General features: G+C 41.8%; 2 protein-coding genes across 6 annotated transcripts in view; both read right to left on the bottom strand.

The window, feature by feature from the left end:
• REELD1 (reeler domain containing 1) overlaps nucleotides 1-6873 on the bottom strand; it is a 45891-nt gene extending 39018 nt beyond the window's left edge. The window contains exons 1-3 of the mRNA XM_088448581.1: nucleotides 6717-6873; nucleotides 6465-6613; nucleotides 5997-6149 (exon numbers count right to left, since the gene is read on the bottom strand). Coding sequence (XP_088304707.1) covers nucleotides 5997-6149; nucleotides 6465-6613; nucleotides 6717-6873 — 459 coding nt within the window. The remainder of the gene's footprint in view (nucleotides 1-5996; nucleotides 6150-6464; nucleotides 6614-6716) is intronic.
• Nucleotides 6874-15548: 8675 nt separating this feature from the next.
• The window catches only part of LSM6 (LSM6 homolog, U6 small nuclear RNA and mRNA degradation associated), a 12442-nt gene continuing 5490 nt past the window's right edge, over nucleotides 15549-22500 (bottom strand). For all 5 annotated transcript variants that reach the window (XM_088448430.1, XM_088448426.1, XM_088448427.1 and 2 more), the window contains exons 3-4: nucleotides 22323-22436; nucleotides 15549-15810 (exon numbers count right to left, since the gene is read on the bottom strand). In XM_088448430.1, the coding sequence (XP_088304556.1) occupies nucleotides 15776-15810; nucleotides 22323-22436 (149 nt within the window). In that variant the 3' untranslated portion in view covers nucleotides 15549-15775. The remainder of the gene's footprint in view (nucleotides 15811-22322; nucleotides 22437-22500) is intronic.

Below are 22500 nucleotides of genomic sequence, written 5' to 3' on the forward strand. Positions count from 1 at the left end.
TCTCTCAAGATGTCCAATTAAGTGTAAAATGGCAGTAATAACATACTTACCACGAGAAGCATGTTTAATCAGGAGATGCTGTTCCCAAATCACACACGTAGTAGTAATATGTGCCTTAGACCTACAGAGAGCCATCCTTTAGGGAATGCCTCAGAAGGATTTCTCTAATAGTGTGTGCAACAGCTGTCACAGTCCTTGCCTCGCTGTTGTTGCTAGCCAGCCCTAATTTGATTACTTTCTGTCCTTATTCTTGGTTTGGAAGTCTACTCAAGGGTGACAGGAACACAACAAGGAAGACAAAAACCTAATATCTGTGTTTCAGGGATCAGGCTGTACATCCTTTAACTCCCAGTTGGGAAATGTCATTGTCTCTCCTGCCAGCCCAGCAGGATAGGATTTGGGTGGAATAAAAGGATTGAAAACACCACAATGTTCATCATCCCGGAGGTGACACACAAGTGTCCTCATCACACTAGCAGAAAGGTATCACAAATCTTCTCAGGGCAGTCTTTTCCAGGATTCTCATTTATTCCCATAATATGATAGAGATTATATTCTCCACAAAGAGCTCCAGTAACAGGAGCTGGTTGCATGGATAGGTTATGTACATCTACATTACACTTAAAATGCTTTTTTTTTTTTTTTATGAAGTAGAATTAAAATACACAGTATTCAGAAAGAGAGAAAGCATAGGGCAGTGGTTCCCAAACTTTTTTGAATCACAGCGCCCTAGAGTATCAGCATTGTTTTCACGGCACCCAAAGTTTGTTGTTGAGAAATTCAGAATAAAATGTAGTAAAGTGAAATAAATTGTGCTGACCTGTCATCCTTAGGTTTGGTTATATAGTGGGGAACAGGTTTGCACTTCTGTTTGTCCAAATATTTACATTACATTGACCATAAATAATTTGATTTTGCGCTGGACCACCAACCCGAGGCACCCCTGCAAGTGTCCCGAGACACCCCAGGGTGCCACGTTGCACAGTTTGGGAATCACTGTCATAAGGCAATAAGGAATTCTAGCAATCATATCTTAGTTAGCTCTATACAATGAGATTAATATGAACAGTAGCAGTAAGCAGCAGCATTGCAATCTATTGTAACACAATTCTTTGCTCCTCCTGGTATGAGAGGAAATTGAATATATGTAGCAGAGTAAATAACAAAGATGCAGAGAGAGGTAAGTTCTGTTTTTCTGCAATCAAAATGTAATTTTCTACATTTCTATTGTCTATAAATAGACAGCTGCATAGTACCACTTACCACATATATGAAGCTTATTTCTCAGTATATGCTCTTATTCTGTACTTACAGCCAATGACACAGTAATACTTCGCTGGACATAATGGGACTGATGCAGAGTTGCAAGTAAGTCTGTTTTGTGTACAGATCTTGCATGTTCTTGAACTGCGTATGGTCCAGAGCCGAGAACACACGCAATGTAGTTATTAGACCGGCGGTCGGGAAGCCGCCGGTCTAAATCCCAACGGCTAAAGCCCGACATGGGACTTAAAATAGGCATCGAAATACTGTCGCCTATCTTACCCCTGATGTGAAATGCAGAAGGACACCGTCCCAAACAAGGTAAGTCCGGGGCGTCTTAGCAGTTAGCCGTGCGGTGGGGGGGGAGGGTTAGATTTAGGCACCCCTGGGGGGACTTAGGGTTAGCACCCCCCAGGGAAGTTTGAAAAAAAAAAGGTCAAAAAAGTCCCACAAGACTCTTTCATGGAGCACTCTTATAGCCAGAAATAAGTATGTAATCACTTAAAACAACTTTTAATGATCCTAAAAAACTCAATAAAATCGACTTACAAGACAGGCACCAAAAACAATAGAAAAATTTGTACATTATGTGCAATAAAAGAGGGGTACAAGAGGTTGTACCTCTAGGGGCGGCGAAATATGACCAAAGGGATACACTCTACAAACATATAAAAAATGACATATACAAATAAAGATAACACAGAGACAATTATAACATACACCCAGGGAAAAAATGTATCTGTGTTGCCAGCAGAATCGGTATGATTTACCGCTGGACCCATTGCCGGCGGTTCAAATCTCGACAGCGGCAGCCCGACAAGGATGAAAATCCCAATCGTCCCCAGGTAAGTACTAACTAACCTATTCTGCCCCCTAACCCTCCCTTAGGGGTGCCTAACCCTAATCTTCCCCCCCAGTGCCTAACCCTAATCCCCCTCTAAGTGCCTAAACCTAACCCCCCCTTTCCCGCTGCCTAAACCTAAGTCCCCCCCCCGGGGGTGCCTAACCCTCCCTCCCCCTAGCCTAACCCGAACCTCCCAGGGGGGTGCCTAACCCTAACCCTCCCTCCCCCTAGCCTAACCCGAACCTCCCAGGGGGGTGCCTAACCCTAAATCCCCCCTGGGAACCCTAAACCTAACCCCCCCTCCCCACGACTATACGCTCTCAGCACCTGGTGTCCCTTCGATCGGGATGCCGGGCGCCGGTCTCCCAGCGTCGATAAAATGACAGGCGTCTAGATATAGACGCCTGTCATTTAACCCTCGCCGGGATTAAGCAGTCGGGAAGCCGGCTGTCAGGATTAGGTCCGCCGGCTTCCCGACTGCATACCGTTGCTAGCACTACTATCATACATAATGTTGCTCTGTATTACAATTCTTATATGCAATACATCACATCAATATGCACCTTGTTTTTACCATACAGTAAGGAAAAGTGATAGTCAGGGTATTGAAGACCTGTATTACGCTATGTTCTGCTGCTTCCCATCTTACCTAAGGCATAGGGTAGGGAGTGTGAGACATGTGTTTTGCAGTAACCCTTGGTAACAACAGCCAGTATCGTTTCCCTATTGCAACTGTTTGTTTCTACTTTTCACTGTCTTACCCATCAGAGCATCAGTGAATGAGGGGAATACTGGGTTGCAGACGGCAAATGATAGGAGTATGATAGACAGGTAAGTACCATTATCAAAGTTCTCGTTCAAGTAGAATTCAGGTGATATGGAACTATGCTGTTTAAATGTTGGTACAATTTATATGATCAAACACTGACAGTCTTTATATTCCTTTTTTAAGGCTCCATTATTGAAATTTATACTGAGGTAGCCGTTCTCAATAATAAAGTGCCGATATGCATAATTTATAGCAGCAGCTGTTGATAGCATAAAGTGCAGAATTCAAAAACCTTAAATACAGCATACAATTTAAAGTGCATTCGTAATGAGAACAACATTACATAGTAGTGAAACACATTGCAATTTAAAGTGCATTCGTAATGAGAACAACATTGCACAGTAGTGAAACACATTGCATATATATATATAAAATATATTATTTGGATTATAACAATAACCAAGTTTACAAAGCTCAACAGGAGACATTGCTCACTCTTGTCCAAAGTCAGTTTCAATTCTAGGTACTTAAAGTAAATGGTAAACACAGACTAATTTAATTATAAATAAATCTCTAGTCAGCAGGTATCATACCCACTGAATCAAATAGATGGATGCCTGTGTGAGTAAAGTATTAGTAAAGGCTGCCCATGTATTAGTACCTAGTCTGAAAGAACATGGTGAAACACATCAGCGTTATGTCCATAGAAAACTGACATGCTCATTGGAGTAAATGGACATTCTGGCTGTAAGAGTACTCCATGGAAGAGTCTTATGGGACTTTTTTGACCTTTTTTTCAAACCATTGTTGTTAACTCTGAATAGCACCAACACTAACTCCTTCATTAATTAATAAATTGTTCAAAACTTAGGAATACTTGTGGATATAGCCTTTCTACATCTTACTCCTTTCCTCAACTCATGTAGTAGCCTTACCAGTGAGGTGTTATCTTACCTGGATTTCTCCCGCTTCCCCTGTTTCTATAGCACCCCCCAGGGAGGGTTAGGCACCACTAGGGGGAGGTTAGGGTTAGGCACCCCCATGAGGGTTCGGTTTAGGGTGCGGAAAGTGGAGGGTTAGGTTTAGGCACCCCCTGGGGGGACTTAACGTTAGGCACCACCAAGGGAGGGTTAGGAGAGGGAAAGGGGAGGGTAAGGATACTTATCAACCCCAGTCGGGATCTCCCCCTGTTGGCCTTCCTCAGTCGGGATTTGAACCTCCACCAGTATTTCAATCCCATTCCGCGCACACATCTACAGGCGATGCTAAGTCATACGCAACTAGGTCACATCTTGTAATCGTCTTTCACTGATACCGATGACTATGAGACCAAGCGTATGGATAGGGGCAGTGGGGTACATAGATGTGTACAACTCTGCATATATGCAGATAATTACATTTCTTTCTTTCTTGTGTATGTAACAATCAGTTACTCATACCCTGATAATACAGATCTAACAAATATATGAAAATATGATTTTGTAATTAGATTTAGGTCAATTATGTGAAATTCATGCACGAATAAAGACAATTGTTAAGGCTTTATGAGCTGTCACAACTATGGAATTACTGTTTCCAGGCAAGTAAGTGTTTTACCATTCTCATTCACCAACATATATAAACAGCAGGAAGGTCCTTACTGGCCAATAAATGATGTCAGAAACATCTAATATCTCTTACAGCATTGGTCTTTGAAACCTCTTTTGCAAAACAAACTCCTGAGAATTTCATGTATGGCTATGGAAACGCCTGCCAGGAAAACACAAATAAACAATATTTTAATGTACGTATATAATGTAGAAAAAAAAACAGTAAGAGAGATGTAATTATTTGCAAGACTGTTTTTAATGTTAAAAAATAGAAACATTCAAATTGTGCAAAATAATCTAAAAGTAAACAGCTTAAAAATGTATTTCAATGTTTAGGCTGCTGCTGTATAAGCTCAGTAAGAGGCTGAAACTCTGGCGTTGAAGCAGATGGTACTTTACTGTCATCAATGGCTCTTTCCACAAGAATCTCCAGATACCCAATGACAGTTAAAGGATGCTACTACAGTTCACGTTGTATGGTAATAACAATTATATAATCATTTCATCAAAGGAAAAAAGCAATAAACAAAAATGAAAAGCTAAATACAGTAGGCTAACTTATCTTGAAAGTCTGTGGGGTCTATTAACTAAGCAGTGTTAGGAGACAGAGTGAACAGTGATAAGAAAGTGATAAGGTGCCAGCCAATCAGCTCCCAACTGTCATTTTTCAAACACAGCCTGTGAGAAGGCAGTTAGGAGCTGATTGGCTGGCACCTTATCACTTTCTTATCACTTTTCACTCTGTCTCCTAACACTGCTTAGTAAATAGACTCCTGTGTTCCAAAGAAAAAACAGATAGATGCCCATTATATAATGGAGTATGTTGTATTTTTTTAATCCCTTAAACTTAATACCTAGATGACATATAGCAACATGGCAGCAATGACAATTGTACATTACATCAGTGTATAGCATTTTGTGCCACCTTACACTAGTCCAAATTGCAGCAAGGTCTTAAAAGATTTATTGAAAATACAGAACAAATCACAAATACAATTTGTCAGAGGAAGGTAATTAAAGGAAACTATTTTGCGCCCGAAGCCCATCCTAGTTAAGCACGGCTAGTTTTTAGATTTTGTTCCCTGAATGTAAGCATTTCTGGAAATGGTCAAATAAACAGATGCAGTGGCTTTATTCTGCATAAAGCACATCTCCATCATGCATACCAGAGCCCTTACCACACAGTCACTAAGGATGTCTGTGTAACAGTATAATCCCTTGCACAAATATCTATAGAAAGCAGCTTTCACACACTTGCTTTTCAAAAGAATTACCTCAGGACAGTTACGTCTATTCATTGTAACAACTAAATACGGATGGGACATACATTTTCCTTGTGATACAGGCACACAATTGATCAATAATTTATCACTACTGTTTACCATGTGGGCAATGGACTTATGATTAAAAGTCTTCTAATTACATTCTTAGGATCGCCATATCACTGTGTGCTACAGAAAATGTAAATTTATTTTACAGGTTTACAGAAAACACCTTGAGGATAAAACACCTGGAGATGCTGTGGACAAACCTGATGTTGTTTAGCTGCCTGTCTGAGGTTTACAGCATAAGCATACTGGGTCTGACTAGCTGACTCTCTTTTAGGTAAAATTACCATTTCAAAATCCAACTGGTTCCCATGTTGCATAATATACAATAGGACGTCATAGATAAAGACACAGAACTAAAGATAAAACAAACTTGAGATTGTAATTACAGAATACCCTAGCAACTGGCTCAAGTCAAATTCAAATCCACAAAAAAAAATAAAAAATAGAAGCACTCTGGCCAAGGGCAAATTATAATGATATTTTGTGCATGTCTCCAGCAGCTGGAGTATCCAATATCACATACTTGTTCTGCGTTTCCAATTCCAGCTTTGTTTTAAGTGGTTCTGATTCTTGGAATATAACATTTCTTGATTTAATAAGTTTTTATTCTTAGGGTTTAAGAGCCTGTATAATTTTCTTTCTTCTTTCTTTGGGGATGCAATACTTACAAAAACTTGATGTTGTTTGATTTTACTTTCTTTTCCAGACCATGCCTCTATTGGTGCTTTGTCTTTCAGGGCAACTGTGAGAGTATGCTTCTTTAAATATACTGCTGTAGACACTGCTTCAGCCCAAAAACACTTGTTCAGGCCGGCATCTTTAAGATTAGATCAAGTCTTTTCCACTATATTGCGTTTTACATGCTCACTTACATCATTTTATTCTGGGGTGTATGCAGTGGTCAGTTGAATGTTCAATGCCATACTTCTTTAGGAAGGCATCAACATCTTTGTTGAGATATTCATCTCTATTATCAGACCTCAAGACTTTTAGTTTGTAACCAGTTTGAGTTTCTACTGATTTCTTGTAGTCTGCAATTTTCTTCATCACTTCAGTCTTTTCTTTAATTAAATACATGTGCCATTCTTGTGATGTCATCAATGAATGTTATAAAGTATCTGTATCCACTTGTGGATTTAGCTACTATTGGACCACACACTATGCACGAGTTGTAGGGGTACTTCAGCTATGTTTGCTAATTTTGGGAAGAGTCTCTGCTTGCATATTATACAGCTTTCACAGATTGGTCTTTCTTTATCAGTCATGGATATGCCTGTAGCCATTCTATCTAGGAGTTTCTGGACATTGCCATATCCAAGATGACCTACCCTTCTGTGCCAGAGATCCACAGACTGTGAATCAGAGGCTATCATCGCATAAGAATTCTCTGTGTCAAGGACATACAGCTGTCAGCATTGGGTACCTGTTGCAATTACAGTCCCTCTATTATTCCGCATGACATATTTTCCTCCTGTGAACTGGACTTTGTGCCCCCCTGCTCCAGGATACTGATGGCTATTAGATTTGTCCCCATATCTGGTACATATAATACTTCTTTGTTTTCTGTGACTTTATTTCAGCTCCTACTTTTAGGTGGATAGAGACTGTCCCATCGTTTGTAGCTGTAAGTACTTTATCTAGTATATTTCTTTGACTGTGATAGGATCACATGTGCTCAATTTAGTGAACCACTCCTGATTACAACTGAAATGTCTTGTGGCACCTGATGCAATATATTAGCAATCTCCTCTGTCACTCTTAAAGCTGACTCATTCTTACATTTACGCTTCTTCCTCTGTGCAGCATCCACATTATTCAGTTTACATTCAAACACTTTGGGCCAAATGTAATAGGGTGAGTTTAGGAAATGTTAGAGTTTTGCAGTAAAGCTCTCACATTAATACATTGGTCAAGTTATATTTTCAATACAAGAAACACATAGATGAGAGTTTATATCTTGATTTTTTTGAGTCTGAAAAACATGCAATTTTGCATGTTCTGTGACTTTAATACATTAGTTGAGTTTAAAAATGTTAGTTTTATCACACATTTTCTAAACTCTCACCCTATTACATTTGGCCCTTTGTGTCCTGTTTTATTACATACATAACACTTATACTTGAATGTTCTGGGCCTGGCACTTTTAGGGCGGAATTAAATTAGCCGCATACTTTGATCCCCATGCTAATTCAATTAGCCCCGAAGTCGGAACTTATCGTGGGGCTTAAATGCCCATGAAAAAAATGCCCGATATCCAGTCACATTATCGCAGCCATTGCTGCGAAAACACATAGACCCGTGTGTTATTGCCACTCGAAAAATATTTTTGCAGGTGGAAAAATGTGAACCTTAGTGTGTAATGCAGTATTCTCAGCACTTAATTCAACTGGCACACATTCTTGCCAAGAGGGAGTGAGTAGAACTGCGGAGAACTGAGTTATCTCATTCTGCATTATTACATTGGAAGTGCATATTCACAGCGCATTGTGGAACATTGTCAGCTATTTAGTTTTATTGGGCCAGTCAGCTCTCAACTTACTGCTGTTTAGCAGCTTTTTTCTCAGTCATTGGACGCACTGTTGCTAATTACTGTGGAACACTGTCAGCTACTTATACCCCTTTTCCACCAAAATTCCGGGTCTGACCCGGAGTTGGACAGGGTTCCTATCCGGATCAGACCCGGAATTTATCCGGCACCGACTCAGGATATTCCCGAATCGGCGCTGCTCACACCGCAGTCGGGTCTGCATAGACCCGGCTTTTCCGGTGTGAAAGTGGACGCTTGGAGATGATGTCATCTCCAAGCGCCACTGAAGCCGGACCAATTGGCCGGCTTGCGGCGCACTGCAGGTCATCAAGACCCGGAGTGCTCCGTACACACAGCAGGGTTTCACGGGCTACACCTGTGTTAAATTCTGCTATTTACCTGGGTTGGATTGCCAGGTCACATGACCCGGCGATCCAATCTTCACCCCTTTTACACCAAGGAGCTGCCCTGGTTAACCCTGCAATAACCCGGGTTTTAGCTCCGGCGTAAAAGGGGTATTAGTTTTATTGGGCCATTCAGCTTTCAATTCATTGCTACATTAAAAAATTTTTCTCAGTTATTCAGAACATTGCTGCTAACTGGGTTATTTTCACCTGGCTCATTGAAGCAACAGAGCTCAGATGTTCAGTCCATCAATTTGAGAATAATAGAGATATTTTATTGTGATTGTTTGTCTTTTAATTGTGGTTTTGTGCTTCATTTGAAGACATGTTATTCATTTAAATACATACTGTGTGTATAGAATTTTCTTATACTCCCGGGAGTTTTATTGATATTTTTGAAAGTTTACATATACTGATATTTGAGCCTTTAATAAAGGTGGTTTATTACTCCCTGATGTGTGTTCTTAGACGCCGCCTACTTTTTTTTGTGCATTCTTGTAACTGTAACAGTTTTGTTCTAATGATTTCTGTAGATAGCTTAGCTATATTAGCTTCTAGCACTACCACTAGGAAATCAAATTCAGAAGTTAAGTTCTGCCGCATTGCCATGACGATTTCCTCAGCAAGCATCAACCTGGACTCCTATAGATATTAATTGCTGAAATATGGACAACATCCTATCAATGTAGTCACTCATACTTGTGCATTCACTCAACTTAACGTTATACAGTATATGTCTCAGATTAATTCTTCTCATGGGACCCTTATTTTCTTTTGCTGCCTGCAGGACTGTCAACATGTCATGTGTAACATCTTCCTGTTTATTACAGACTAAAGGTGCTGCTCACCACTTAAGCCAACAGTTTCCATGTCCTTATCTACATCATTGGGACTTGGTCTGTCACCTGGGTTAACAGCAACCTTCCACAACCTCTCGCGCTTAAGTTACATTTCCATTGCAAACTTCCACTTGGCATAATTCTATGAGCCTTTAAGTTTGTTGAAAGCGATCATGGATGCAGCTGCTGTGTGCTGTAACACTTTGCCGCTTCACTGATTAACTTCTCTGACATACAGTATTCTATGGCGTCTGGTTTGTCCGGGTGCCTAGGCCCATAACCTGTTGATATGTGTGTACTATTCTGTGATATACAGAAGATTGTGAATAGTAGACACTAGCCAGATAGAATTAACCAGGAGCTTTGGTTTATTTATAGTGCTCAGTATCAGTATATAGTCACTGAAACACTTATGAATAGCAGCATACAGCAGTCATGTATGTAGGTACTAGAAGAATATTGTAGTGAAGAAAAGGGGGGAGAGTGTCTCTGCACAAGTAGTAAAATATCATTATAGCCAGAGTATAACACAGTATAATATAAATGGTAAATAATACATCAAAATGTGTTCAAAATTGTCTAATGCCATCAACAAATAAAGCTGACGGTGCTCCCCTAGAGTTTGAATACAATTAAATAATTGTAGGAAAGAAAAATAAACTTTTTCCTGGGGGCACAAACTTAATAATTGCTGTTAAAAACAGTCTTTAAAATATTACATTCAAAAGAGGTAAATTAAAAAAAATCTAAAATCACACAAAAAAGAAAACATAAAAATCTTCATAAGTAAATCATCACAGAACTCCAGGATATCTTTCTCATAATTAATTATAAATCTCTATTAATTTATCACCGAAGATAGTAATCAACGTGATCAGAATAGTAGTCAAAGGGCGAAATATAGCAGATGTAATCAAATTATCTACCATAGAATAGCAGGCATGTATTGAACAGTCCCTACATGTTCCGTAAATGTAAGCGATTGTCCATAATTATCTATGTTTGACTAAGCAGTTGTTGCCCAGGGATGTAACATCAGGGCTTTCCTGGCCCCTGCTGCAGGTGTCATAGACCTTGCTAAAAAATAAGATTTTTGGTACTTCTAAATATCTTTCTCCAAGGCCATCTGGGGAACATTTCTCGACCATGGGGTCGAATGAGAGTTGAAGAGCTAGCACTTAATACGTTAACTTTTTATAATATATAAGCTCCTCCCCTCCAACCCCTTCCTCAGTTTAAACCTAAAAACCCCAAGGATAGGGTGATGAAAGATAAGGACAGAATCACATCATTCGCACGTGCACAACCAAATAAGGGAGGGATTATAGTGTCCCCCAGATGGACTCAAAGATTTAGCGATAAGTACCAAATATCTTATTTCCTCCATCTTGGGAACACTTCTTGACCATGGGGAATGTACAAAAACTGTCCCTATGGAAGGGTACGCTCAGCCCTAGTTGGATACAATACTTTCTGTAAAAAAGAAAAAGCATCCCTGGACACAGAGTCATGAAATATGTAAAACTTGGTGAATCTATAACAGAGAACCATGTACTGTAGCTGCTCTACAAAAATGGTCTGTGGAAGCTCCATGCTGTGCTGCCCCCATGAGGCATCAACTGAGTGGAATGAGCAGAGATCACAGCTGGAATAGGTAATTCAGCCTCCTTGATGTGCCTGCTGAATTGTGTCCCTGATCCATTTAGCTATAGTTTGCTTGGACACTGGCAAACCTCATTTCTTAGTATGGTAAAGGATAAGTAAACTATCAGTTACCCTTATACTGGTTGTCTTTTCTAGATAAATTGTTGACATGTCTCAAGCTGGGTACACACGTAAAGAATTTCTGTCCAACCATCCAACTAGTTGATTGGTTGGAATGAAACTTTATTCAAACATTTAACAAACTTGTCTGACGCCCATTTTCATCTGTTTTCTAGCATTTAGGAGCAAATTGCTGATCATCATTTACTCCCATACATTACCAGATTTTCATTCCAACCAATCAACTAGTTGGATGGTTGGACAGAAAATCTTTACGTGTGAACCCCAGCTTTACAGAGACAACTGATCCTGATCCATTGTTTTACTTAATTTAGCAAAAGTCATATTAGAATTTCCTGATTAAGATGAAATGCCGACACCACTTTAGGTTGAAAAGAAGGTAGTGTACGTAACATTGCCCTATCTTCGGGAATAACCAGAAATGTAAGTCTACAAGATAAAGCTCTTAATTCTGAAAATTTTCTAGCTGATGATATAGCCAAAAGAAAAGAACTTCCAAGTTACCCCCTTCAGGTCCACATCCTGCAAAAGGTTAAGTGTGATAACTGAAGCGCTAACAGCACAAGAGTTAGATGCCAAGGCTCTATGGGATGCCTATATGAAGGCAGTATATGTAATACACCCTGCAAGTAAAGTCTCTACTTGTGGGATCAGATCCAAACTTCTTTGAAAATAAATTGACAAAGTTGATACCTGGACCTTAAGGGAACCTAAACGACCACTGGCACCCCCTCCTTCCTACAGCTCTGCTCCAGAGTCCCACAGCATCCCTGAGTTGCATGATCTCAGCTGCCATGTAAGTAAGGAAAGGGGTTGTAGAGGGCACAGGAAAAAAGAAAAAAAAAATAGAGTGCAGGTATTAAAAAAATAAAATTACTATCTGATCTTGAGCTAACCTACTCCTTAAGAACTTCATTTTAAACTGTGGAAGGGGTTGGCAGGGAGGAGCTTATATACTAAAAAAAAGTTCACCTAATAAGTGCTGACTCCTCCACCCTCACTACTCCCCATGTTCAAGAAGTGTAGCCTAGATGAAGGAGAAAAAGCAAAAGCATTATATGCCACCCACAGAAATTATATCCCAATTTGTATGATTTCAGCTTTTTTTTTTTTAAAAAAGGTGTTGCCTCTTTACTTTTTCCTGAACATCCATATAGTGAGTCTCCTCATGATCTGTGGGTTATGGTCACCAAGGCCATGGCTAAACCTGACTTCAGTGTGTATCCTGAGGACAAAAGGAAGTATTTGGAAAGAACTCTCAATCTTTCTAACCTTAGGTCTGTAAGAGGATCCCATCTACAGCAGAATTTTTTGGTTATGACAGAAATGCTATCTATGATTGCATTTGCCTTCGGCACCAAACTCCATTTTACTACCTTACCACTAAGGTATACTAAACTGTATTCTAGGTTTTTGGAGTTCGGCTTCCTTATGGATAAAATGTTTGACAACCTGATGTACCAGCAAGACTGTATTTTATACTACAGTTGTTGCCTTATTAATTTTTATTAAACTCTTACTAAAAACATTCATCATCAGATTAAACATTGAGTGCTTCCTTAATTTGACCAGATTAATTACTAGAAGGAGTTAACCCATCTTTCCCCTACATAGGCTTCTGATGGAGGGGCCACTGTCACTCTACATTACCACAGTAGAATTACTCCCCAAATATGAACTTACCTTGAGTGGGTGATTTTCAGCTGTATAAATATGCTCATCATGCCCATACAATACCCAGAACTTTGTTTTCAGGATCAAGGAACGTTATAAGCGATTCCAACACCTTATTCCCTCTTGAGACTCAATGTCTGTCCCTAGCCTATGACGCAGTGTGCGCACAAGAGCAGAACACCAGCACCTTTGTTCTCCTTGAACTCCCCCAAACACCAGTAACAGACTGGCATTGCCTGGGTAGGCAGCACAATTCTATGTTTGTCTCCAAGCCACAAAGAGCAGGTAAGTCCCAACACTACAGAAAATGCTGCCTGATCGAAGAGAAAAGACACACAGGAAGAGAAGCTGCATTACATACAGTCTGGGGGTGTTCTTATCTAGGCTGGAAAGGAAGTTACCCATTGCAGTGACTGACCATGAAGAATCGAAAATGAATGTAAATACATAAGTTGTCTGAACTCTATTGTTCTCAGAAAACATTACAACACAGATACATTTAAAATATTACAACAACATTTTGGGCACTCTGTAGTTAATCAGGATTACTAAATGCACAAACCAGGAGGTTAGTTGCAAACAAACCAATAACTTGACGATGATAACATGACCTGGCAATTTTGTTCTAAATAGTAGCATACACACAAACAATATTATATCTATCTGTATTTCTATATCTAATCTATATAACTATACATAGCATAAAGTCCCTGGTAGGTGTTTGTCTGGTTGTTCAGGCTTATTTCGAGGCTGGTCTAAAGCGCCTGGTTTTATTTATTTATTTATATATATATATATATTTTTTTTCCTTTAATTTCGAGAACCACTGGTCGTATTTTGATGCAGTTTTTACTATTCTATAGAGCATTTGTTGAGGAGCCGACAAACGGGAGCCAAGAAGTGGCGATTTTAGTGAAGTCAATGAAAAAAAACGTACATCCGAATGCTTTCTTGGCTTACGCTGCCTAAACCGATAAAGATATATCAAAACAATGGACTTTATTTTATACCATGTAGAGATTGATACGTACTTTCCGGTTTCTCCAGAAAATTGCTCTTGTATGTATACACACACACACACACACACACACACACACACACACACTATGCATATTTTATATACACTGCTCTTTGTAAATATGTAAACTGGGACAGTTTAAATTTGTGATTCAAAAGTATTTAAATTCAAAATATTTTATGGAAGGTTGAAACTTCTTTTGTTCAATAATTGTACACCATACCACTTATGAGAGGTACATAACAGAAGTTTGACTGAATCAAAAAGTAAGAGGCTATGGTCCAATGGCATTAGAGGCCCAGGCCATATATAAAACAAAGTTTCAAAGTAGGATTGAGCACAGTATATTACCATGGGTTTCTAATCTACTGTAAAATGCATTATTTGTACTGCATACTTAACTACTAATATGAGCTTGAAACATCTGCAAAGTTGAAATTGATAATTTTGTAAACAGGTCTCAACCTAGTTTGCAAATCTGTTCTAAAAATAAATATCATTACAGAAGTGTGGGATCTACAGATGTGTCCTCATACACTATTGCTGCAGTTGCAACAAACAGCACTTGTTGGCACACCATGTCCCATGCATCTCTGCTTGCACAAAGTCTTTCACCTGAAATTGCTTTAGTCACAAATGGATGGAACTAACTGCTTCACCAGACTTCACTGATTAAGTTGATACACAACACTTGTATATCTGTGTGCAACTGAACTGAAATCTGTATGCGAAGTGCCACGCCCAGGTCCGCTGTGTTTTGTATACAGACTCAGTCGTACACAGATAGTGTTGCATCTCAGATTAATCAGTGCAGTCTCATTTCTGGGCAAAAAAGACACAAACACCACTGGGCACAAGGGACCTAGCGTCTCACTCGCACCTCATGGTGTATTGAGCCCAGGTATATGAGGACATGAGGTATATGAAGACACAACTGTCTTATCTGGAATGCTTGCATACTCTCCAAATAAGGTGGTCAACCCCACAAAATTCAGCATTATACCTAAAATACACTAGGTTACATTTAAAAACAAGCTGTCTTTATGCAAACTATAACTTGCACTAAAATCGTGTGTCAATATGTGTGGTAAAAAGATGACTGAGTATATGACCTACCTTAAGCAGACATATTTTAACATTTTTGAAATGGCAAGAGTATTATGTTTGGAATTCGCCTCTCTTGGCAAACTAAACTCCTCCTGCATCCTAAATCCTATTGTGGTAATGCAACTTTCTGCTTCATTCTTTGTTCTCTGAACATTTAACCTAAGTCATTGTTTGCATCATTACTACACGTTTTCTTATATTGTTAAAACAATTTTTCAAACCAAAGGATGCAGCAGCTCTATACCAGTCTTCAAACTGCTCCTTAATTATGTTGCGGCAAATAATGCAAATCTGTGCATACAGTAACCTACAGTACTTTTCTTGCAGGGGTTCTAAAAGAATTTAACAATTGCACAGGAAGTTTATCAGGGGGAAAAAAATAATTCCACAAAAACAACTTTTCCATAACTACTTTATTATACAATGTAACAATCATAACAAAAATGTTTTTATGCAATAAACTGCATTTTTACATTAAATAAAGAAAAAGGTTTCCTTGAGATTTAAACCGGAATCTCAAACACAGAACAACTTGTTGATGTTGGTCTTCCATGATCTGCACAACTGGGCTCTTTATAAAAAAAAATAATAATAATTGAAAAAAAGAAAATAAAAAAGTCTATATTTACATTCTTCTCTTCTGTGTGCTTATATACAATACTGAAAAATAAAAATGTTCACATTAGCAATTCTGCAGCAATATAAATATATAAAATACTGTAAGACATACACACACTATATATTTTGCCAATTAAGCCAGAGAACAGGATTTTGGTACTTACCGATAATTCTCTTTCTCCGATTCCAGAGGGGACACTGGAGGCTTCATGACAGTGGGGTATAGATGTGTGCTAAATGGGAGCTGGCAATTTAAATTTAGAAAGAGAGACTAGTTCCTCCCCCTCTATACCCCCTTACAATCCAATCTTAGCAAACTGTGCCCCAGGAGAGCTGGAAAAAAAAAAAAAAAAATACAGAAGAGGAGGTGAAGCAAGTACACATAATGACAAACACCACATAACATGTGTAAAAAGGTCTTAAAAACAGAGTTGAACAAAGAAACCTAATCAGTCATAACGCAGAATGACAATCAACCAAGGCAGGAACAGCGCCGGGTGGGCGTACAGTGTCCCCTGTGGAAATAGAGAAAGGGATCGGTAAGTAACAAAATCCTGTTTCCTCTATCATCCACTAGGGGACACTGAGGCTTCAGGACAGTGGGGACGTCCCACAGCTCACATCCAGGGCGGGAGAGTGCTGAGAACCCTGCAGAACAGCACGGCCATATTGCGAGGCAGAGACTGCGAACGTATCAAAACGTTAAAAGCGGACAAAGGTATGCCGGTCCTACCAAGTGGCCGCACGACAAAGTTGAGCCATGGAAACCCAGAGAGCAGCCGCCCACGAGGGACCCACCGAGCGTGTGGAATGCGCTGTAATGGAAGCCAGTGCTTCCTTAGAGGAGGCCACGTAGGCCTGCCTGATGGTCAGACGGATGCAGCGTGCAATAGACTGCTTGGAAGCCAGCCAACCAGTACAAGTGACATATCAGACAAACAGTGAATCTGATTTCCTTAGAGATGCAGTCCTATCCACGTAGATCCTGAGTGCTCCAACGACGTCCAGGGATCTGGAAACTGGCGAGTCCTATGGAAGAACCGGCACCACAATAGGCTGGTTTATGTGGAACGCAGAGACCACTTTAGGAAGGAATGTCATCTGTGTACGGAGTCCAGCCCTATCTGCATGGAATACCAAGTACGGAGGACGACAGGAGAGAGCCCCGAGCTCCGAAACTCGCCTGGCCGAAGCCAGGCTAGGAGAAGTACCCACCTTCCACGAGAGATACTTAAACTCAACAGTCTAGCGGTTCAGACAGAGAAGACTGCAAGAAAGAGAACGAGATCCAAGTCCCACGGAGCCGTGGGAGGAACAAAGGACTGTTTTAACCGGATAAACCCCTGCAGGAACGTGTGAACATCCAGGAGTAAGGCCAGTTTGGTCTGGAAGAAAATGGACAGTGCTGAAACCTGAACCCTCAGGGATCCAGGACGTAGGCCCGCCGAGACGCCGGCCTGCAGGAAAAGTAGGAGCCTGGACACCTTGTACGTTGTAGGAGGCGATCCACGCCGTTCACACCAGATTACATTAGCCTTCCAGAAATGGTGGTAGTGTCTGGAAGTAACTTCCTTCCGGGCCCAGAGCATGGTAGGGATCACAGTAGATGATATCACCTATTGCCGTAAGATTGCCCTTTCAACAGCCACGCTGTCAAACATAGCGCCTTAAGTCTGGATAGATGAAAGGACCCTGCTGCAGGAGATCCTCTCACAGCGGTAGAGGCCACGAATCGTCTATCAGAAGTAGACGCAGACTGGAATACCAAGCTCTGCAGGGCCAATCTGGAGCCACTATCAGAACCATGGCCCTTTCCTTCTTGATGCATTGCAGAAGCCGAGGCAGAAGAGGAATTGGCGGAAACAGATAGACAAATCAGAACCACCTGGGTGTTGAGAGTGCGTCCACTACCCCGGCCTCCGGGTCTCTTTTGCTCGAGAGCAGTACAGAGGCAGTTGATGACTGTCTGGACGCCATGAGGTCGATTTGTGGAAGGCCCCACCTTTGAACAAGCTGTTGAAATACCTGGGTATGGAGCGCCCACTCCCAGGGATGTACGTCCTGACGACTGAGGTAGTTGGCCTCCCAACTGCCCATGTCTGGAATAAACATCGCTGATATTGCCACGGCGAGTTCCTCCACCCAGAGTAGAATGCAGCTTACCTCCTTCATTGCCGCTCGACTTCTGGTGCCGCCTTGTCGGTTTATGTACGCCACCACTGTGGCGTTGTCCGACTGGAGACTGACTGCTTTACACCGCAACAGGTGATGCCCTAGTTGAAGAGCATAAAACACTGCCCATAATTCTAAGATGTTTATGGACAGTATCGCTTTTTGTGGACCCCAGCGGCCCTGGAAGTGGTTCTCCAGAGGGTATACGTTTATGAAGCTGGCGGACGGAATCCCGACCACCGGCTTCTAGACTACTTAATCCCGGCGAGGGTTAAATGGCAGGCGTCTAAGTGAAGAGATGCCAAGCGTGGACAGCTGTGGGGGGGGCAAACCCCCGGGGGACTTAGGTTTAGGCGACGGGGAAAGGGGGGGGGGGGGGGGGGGAGGGATTAGGGTTAGGCACCCTAAAGGAGGGTTAGGTGTGAAATTAGGTTAATTTATACTTACCTGGGGACGATCAGGATTTCCCGTGAATCATACAGATTCCCTCAGAGTCACTGCCCCCCACCCTCTAAGACTCGCGTCTGTGGTGCAAAGAATCCAATCCCACACTCCGAACGTCTTGCCCTCCAACAGGTGACATGAATTCAGCCACCAGAGAAGAAATATCAGAGTTCTGGGGCTAGCTTCACTCGTTGGTGAAGGAATATATGGAATCCCAAACATTGAGTGAGGAAGTCCAGTTGAAAAGGCCTGGAGTAGAAACTGCCACATGGAATGGCCTTGAAGGTCGCAACCATCTTCCAGAGGAGTCGTATGCACAGATGCACCAATACTCATCGATGTTGTAAGATCAGCCACAAGCCATCTCCTGAATGAAAGTTGCCTTTTCCTGAGGAAGGAAGACCTTCTGACATACCATGTCTAGAATCATCCCCAGAAATTGAAGCCTCTGTGTTGGCTGCAGATGGGACTTGGGAAAGTTCAGGATCCACCTGTGTCGTATGAGGAGCCTGCAAGTCACCAGTATGTTTTGTAGTAATTGGTTCCTGGACGGAGCTTTCAGGAGATTGTCCACTTAAGGGACAATCGCGACTCCTCAAGTCCAAAGGATAGCCATCATCATGGACATTACCTTGGTGAATACCCTGGGAAACTAAGACAGGCCGAAGGGTGAGGCCTGGAACTGATAATGCGAGTCCCGAATGGCGTATCGTAGGAACGCCTGCTGAGACGGCCAGATGGGAATGCGTAGGTAGGCATCTTTTATGTCCAAAGACACCAGGAACTTTTTTTCCTCGAGCCCCGCAATGACAGATTGAAGGGATTCCATCTTGAACTTGAATACTTTCAGGTAGGGATTGAGATCCTTCAGGTTCAGAATAGGTCTGATAGGTCCGGCTTCGGAACCACGAACAAGCTGGAGTAGAACCCCTGGTTTAGTTAATGTGTGGGGACCTGTACCAACACTCAAGCGTTCAGAAGTTTGTCTACAGCTTCTTGTGTCACGACCAGTCTGTCGTCGGAAACTGGCAAACCTGTTGGTTGGCTCTGGAATCAAGTTTGTACCCCTGGGTGAGGAGGTCCCGAACCCAGGCGTTCGGACAAGATTCTGCTCACACTACTTTGAAGTCTCTAAGGAGAGCTCCAACCCTGGGGTGCCCCAGGTGAGCCCCTCCATCGACTTCGCTACGGACCGAGCCCAGGCCGGTTCAGGGGGTGAGAGGCTGCGCCGCATAAGTCGGGGGTGATCCTTGAGCATGCTGCTCTGAATTACAATAGTCACACAACAGGGAGCTAGATGATTAACCCTGTGTACATTTTTCTGCACATTTTATGCAAGAAAGTCTTCTGTGAAGCTTTAGATCCCCTTCCAGCCATGGTACACAACACTGACATACAAACAAGACAGTAGTGTAGTGGACAGTGTTAGAGTAGAGACTGGGATATGTAGAGAGATAGGAGATAAGGGCAGAGAGGGTAGAAAGCCACACCCACCCAAACAGCGCTGTTAATGGCAAAAGCGCTATGCATAAATCACAGCCAGTAATATTACACTGTGCTCCTATAAAGCCAAACCCCCACTGATCACTCACGGATCCTGGGGTGGATGTCTCAGTGCCTATCAGCGCAGCAGTATTGTAATGGCCGTCAGCTGCTTGTAGAAAGTGCCGGGGCAGCTGGGAGCAGATCATCAGCGTTAGGCTCCACCCCCCCCACTATGGCGCCAGTTTTAAATTGTTATATGGCGCCTGAGGACTGCCGCTGCCTAGCGAACACCGCCTTTGTTTGTGCCTGGCAACCTCACTAATCGGGAAGCCAGGTTTATACTCAGAATTGCCGAGGCTGCCGGTGAGGCTAAAGGGGGATGCGATGTGTGTCGCATGCAGCGCGTCCCGATACTAACCAAGAGACAGTGGTCTCTGTAACCGAAGACCCATGCGCGAGCTGCAAGCAGCTGCGATAGGGTCCCCCCCCGTCGCAGACAGGCAGAGGCAGTCAGCTGCCTTTTATTCCTCAATGCAACATCTTCTTTTAACTATTAACTAAACTATGCCCTGAGGAGAAGCCCAAAGTATGACCAACTCCCTTGGGCACAAGTAGGGGATTATAAAGAGGGAAAAGCTAGTCACACTTTCTAATTTTAAAGTGCCAGTTCCCAATTAGCACACATCTATACCCCACTGTCATGAAGCCTCTAGTGTACCCTAGTGGATGAAGAAGAAATTAAAAATCACCTTGACATTAATGTACACATTTGCTTTATTGTAGAGGTTTGTTATAAACACAACAATTCTGAGTATTTACAAAAGAAAGGAGGAAATTGTACTCTTAAAGCTTAGCCTGAGTTTTACCTGTATGTATACATGTGTATTGTTGATCAGTGGAGATAAGACAACATAATAGGTTAAAATCACATTTAAAAATGGTTAAGCATAAATGGGTATATTGTAGACAGCCATTTTAAATCACAGCCTCTGACTTCAGTAGGGCTTTTTTTTTTTTAAGTTGGCCACAGTTGACTCTAGTTCGGATCCTTCCTATCTGGCAACTCATACCACTTTTTCACCAAAAATCCCGGGTCTGACCCGGGATTTGGAACACAAAAATCCCGGTATTTACCCCATCTCCACTGCGGCGGCGCCCGGGAATATATACAGAGTGAGGGAAGATAGTGGGGTGTATGGAAACTATGAAAAGGCCAGTTCTAGAAACGAGCTTATAAGCAACTAACACGTATAAATGGAAAAATAAAAGTAACAAATCTCATAAGACCTAGGGTGGATCACAACTGACATGTTTCCCTGCAAATGCATGGACACGCTACAAAGAAGTTTACTGAATGACTGAGGATTTGTTAAAGATCCAAGACATACATTCCATATTATAAATATTAGGAGTCAGGTGATCGTTGCGACACAGCTAATTAAGTGGTCGCTGCAACTGGAAAGGAGGAAGAATTCTGCAAAGAGGGGAACATCAATGTCTAAGAGTGTCTGAATAAGATCTTCAATTGTAGACCAGAGCTTTGACAACTTAGGACAAGACCACCATGTGTAAGCAAGAAGTACCTGGTTGAGAGCAATGGAACCAGCAGGTCTCAGAGACCAAGAAGCGAAGGTATGGGTCCTAACGGGGACTAAATACCATTAATAGTGCAATGTGTAAAAAAAAAATATATATATATATATATGGACATATAGTGAGGACTTTGAGAAAGTTGGGTCGGGCCTTCGTAGAAATGGCTCCAAAGAAAATAACCCATGTCAGTTGAACAGACAATCCTACCCGGGAATCAAGCAGGATTGGACACTGGGCCTGATTCAGACCCGGCCGCAAGCGCTGAGCGCTTGCAACTGGGTCGATGGTGGCCCAGAGCGCATGCGCACGACGGCACCAAAAGGGGCGTGCTGTCGATGTTGAGTGACAGCACACCCCCTTTGGTGGGTGGGCCGGGGGCGTGGCTGCCCAGACGGAGGCGTTTCCATGAGAACGCCTACTGTTTGGGGGTGGCCCCACTGATATCACAAGTGGGGGGGGGGGTAAGTAAGACCAGCCCCTCCGTAAGTACTAGGCATGTCCCTAAGTGTGACAAATTGGAGGTGTGTCTCGCTCCCTCCCAGCCATCCACACCTCATTTTTGGAAGCGTGTGCGCCCTTGCCGCGTGCATTGACTCCCTGACAGGCACCCCCAGCCCTTTCCATTGCAGGCAGGCGGCTCCAAAAAATGTTTTTCTCCATTATTACTGTACCCTAAATGGTCAGTCTGATATATGCATTGTCTAAACGGAATCATTAATTAAAACTGCAGTAATACAGTATCTAATTTACCAGACTGCTTCTCATATTAAAAAACCTTCATGTTGGAAACCTTTTTTTATTAAAACATCTGAAATGTGCATTGATACAATGCTTTATAACATTTATACATTTTAATTTACCATTATTTCCTCGAATAAATGCATCTCCATATTTGTTTTTCAGCTGTCCATTGACATATTCTTCTGTCTGTTCTAAAGCAATGTTCATGTACCCATCTAAACATGCCAAGACACCTGCATTTTGGAGAGAAAAAGTTAGTCAAAAAGATACCAGATGTATTTTTTATTATCTTCCTTT

The sequence above is a fragment of the Taudactylus pleione genome, unplaced genomic scaffold (genome assembly GCF_031769625.1).
Source record: "Taudactylus pleione unplaced genomic scaffold, aTauple2 ptg000021l, whole genome shotgun sequence".
NCBI lineage: Eukaryota > Metazoa > Chordata > Amphibia > Anura > Myobatrachidae > Taudactylus > Taudactylus pleione.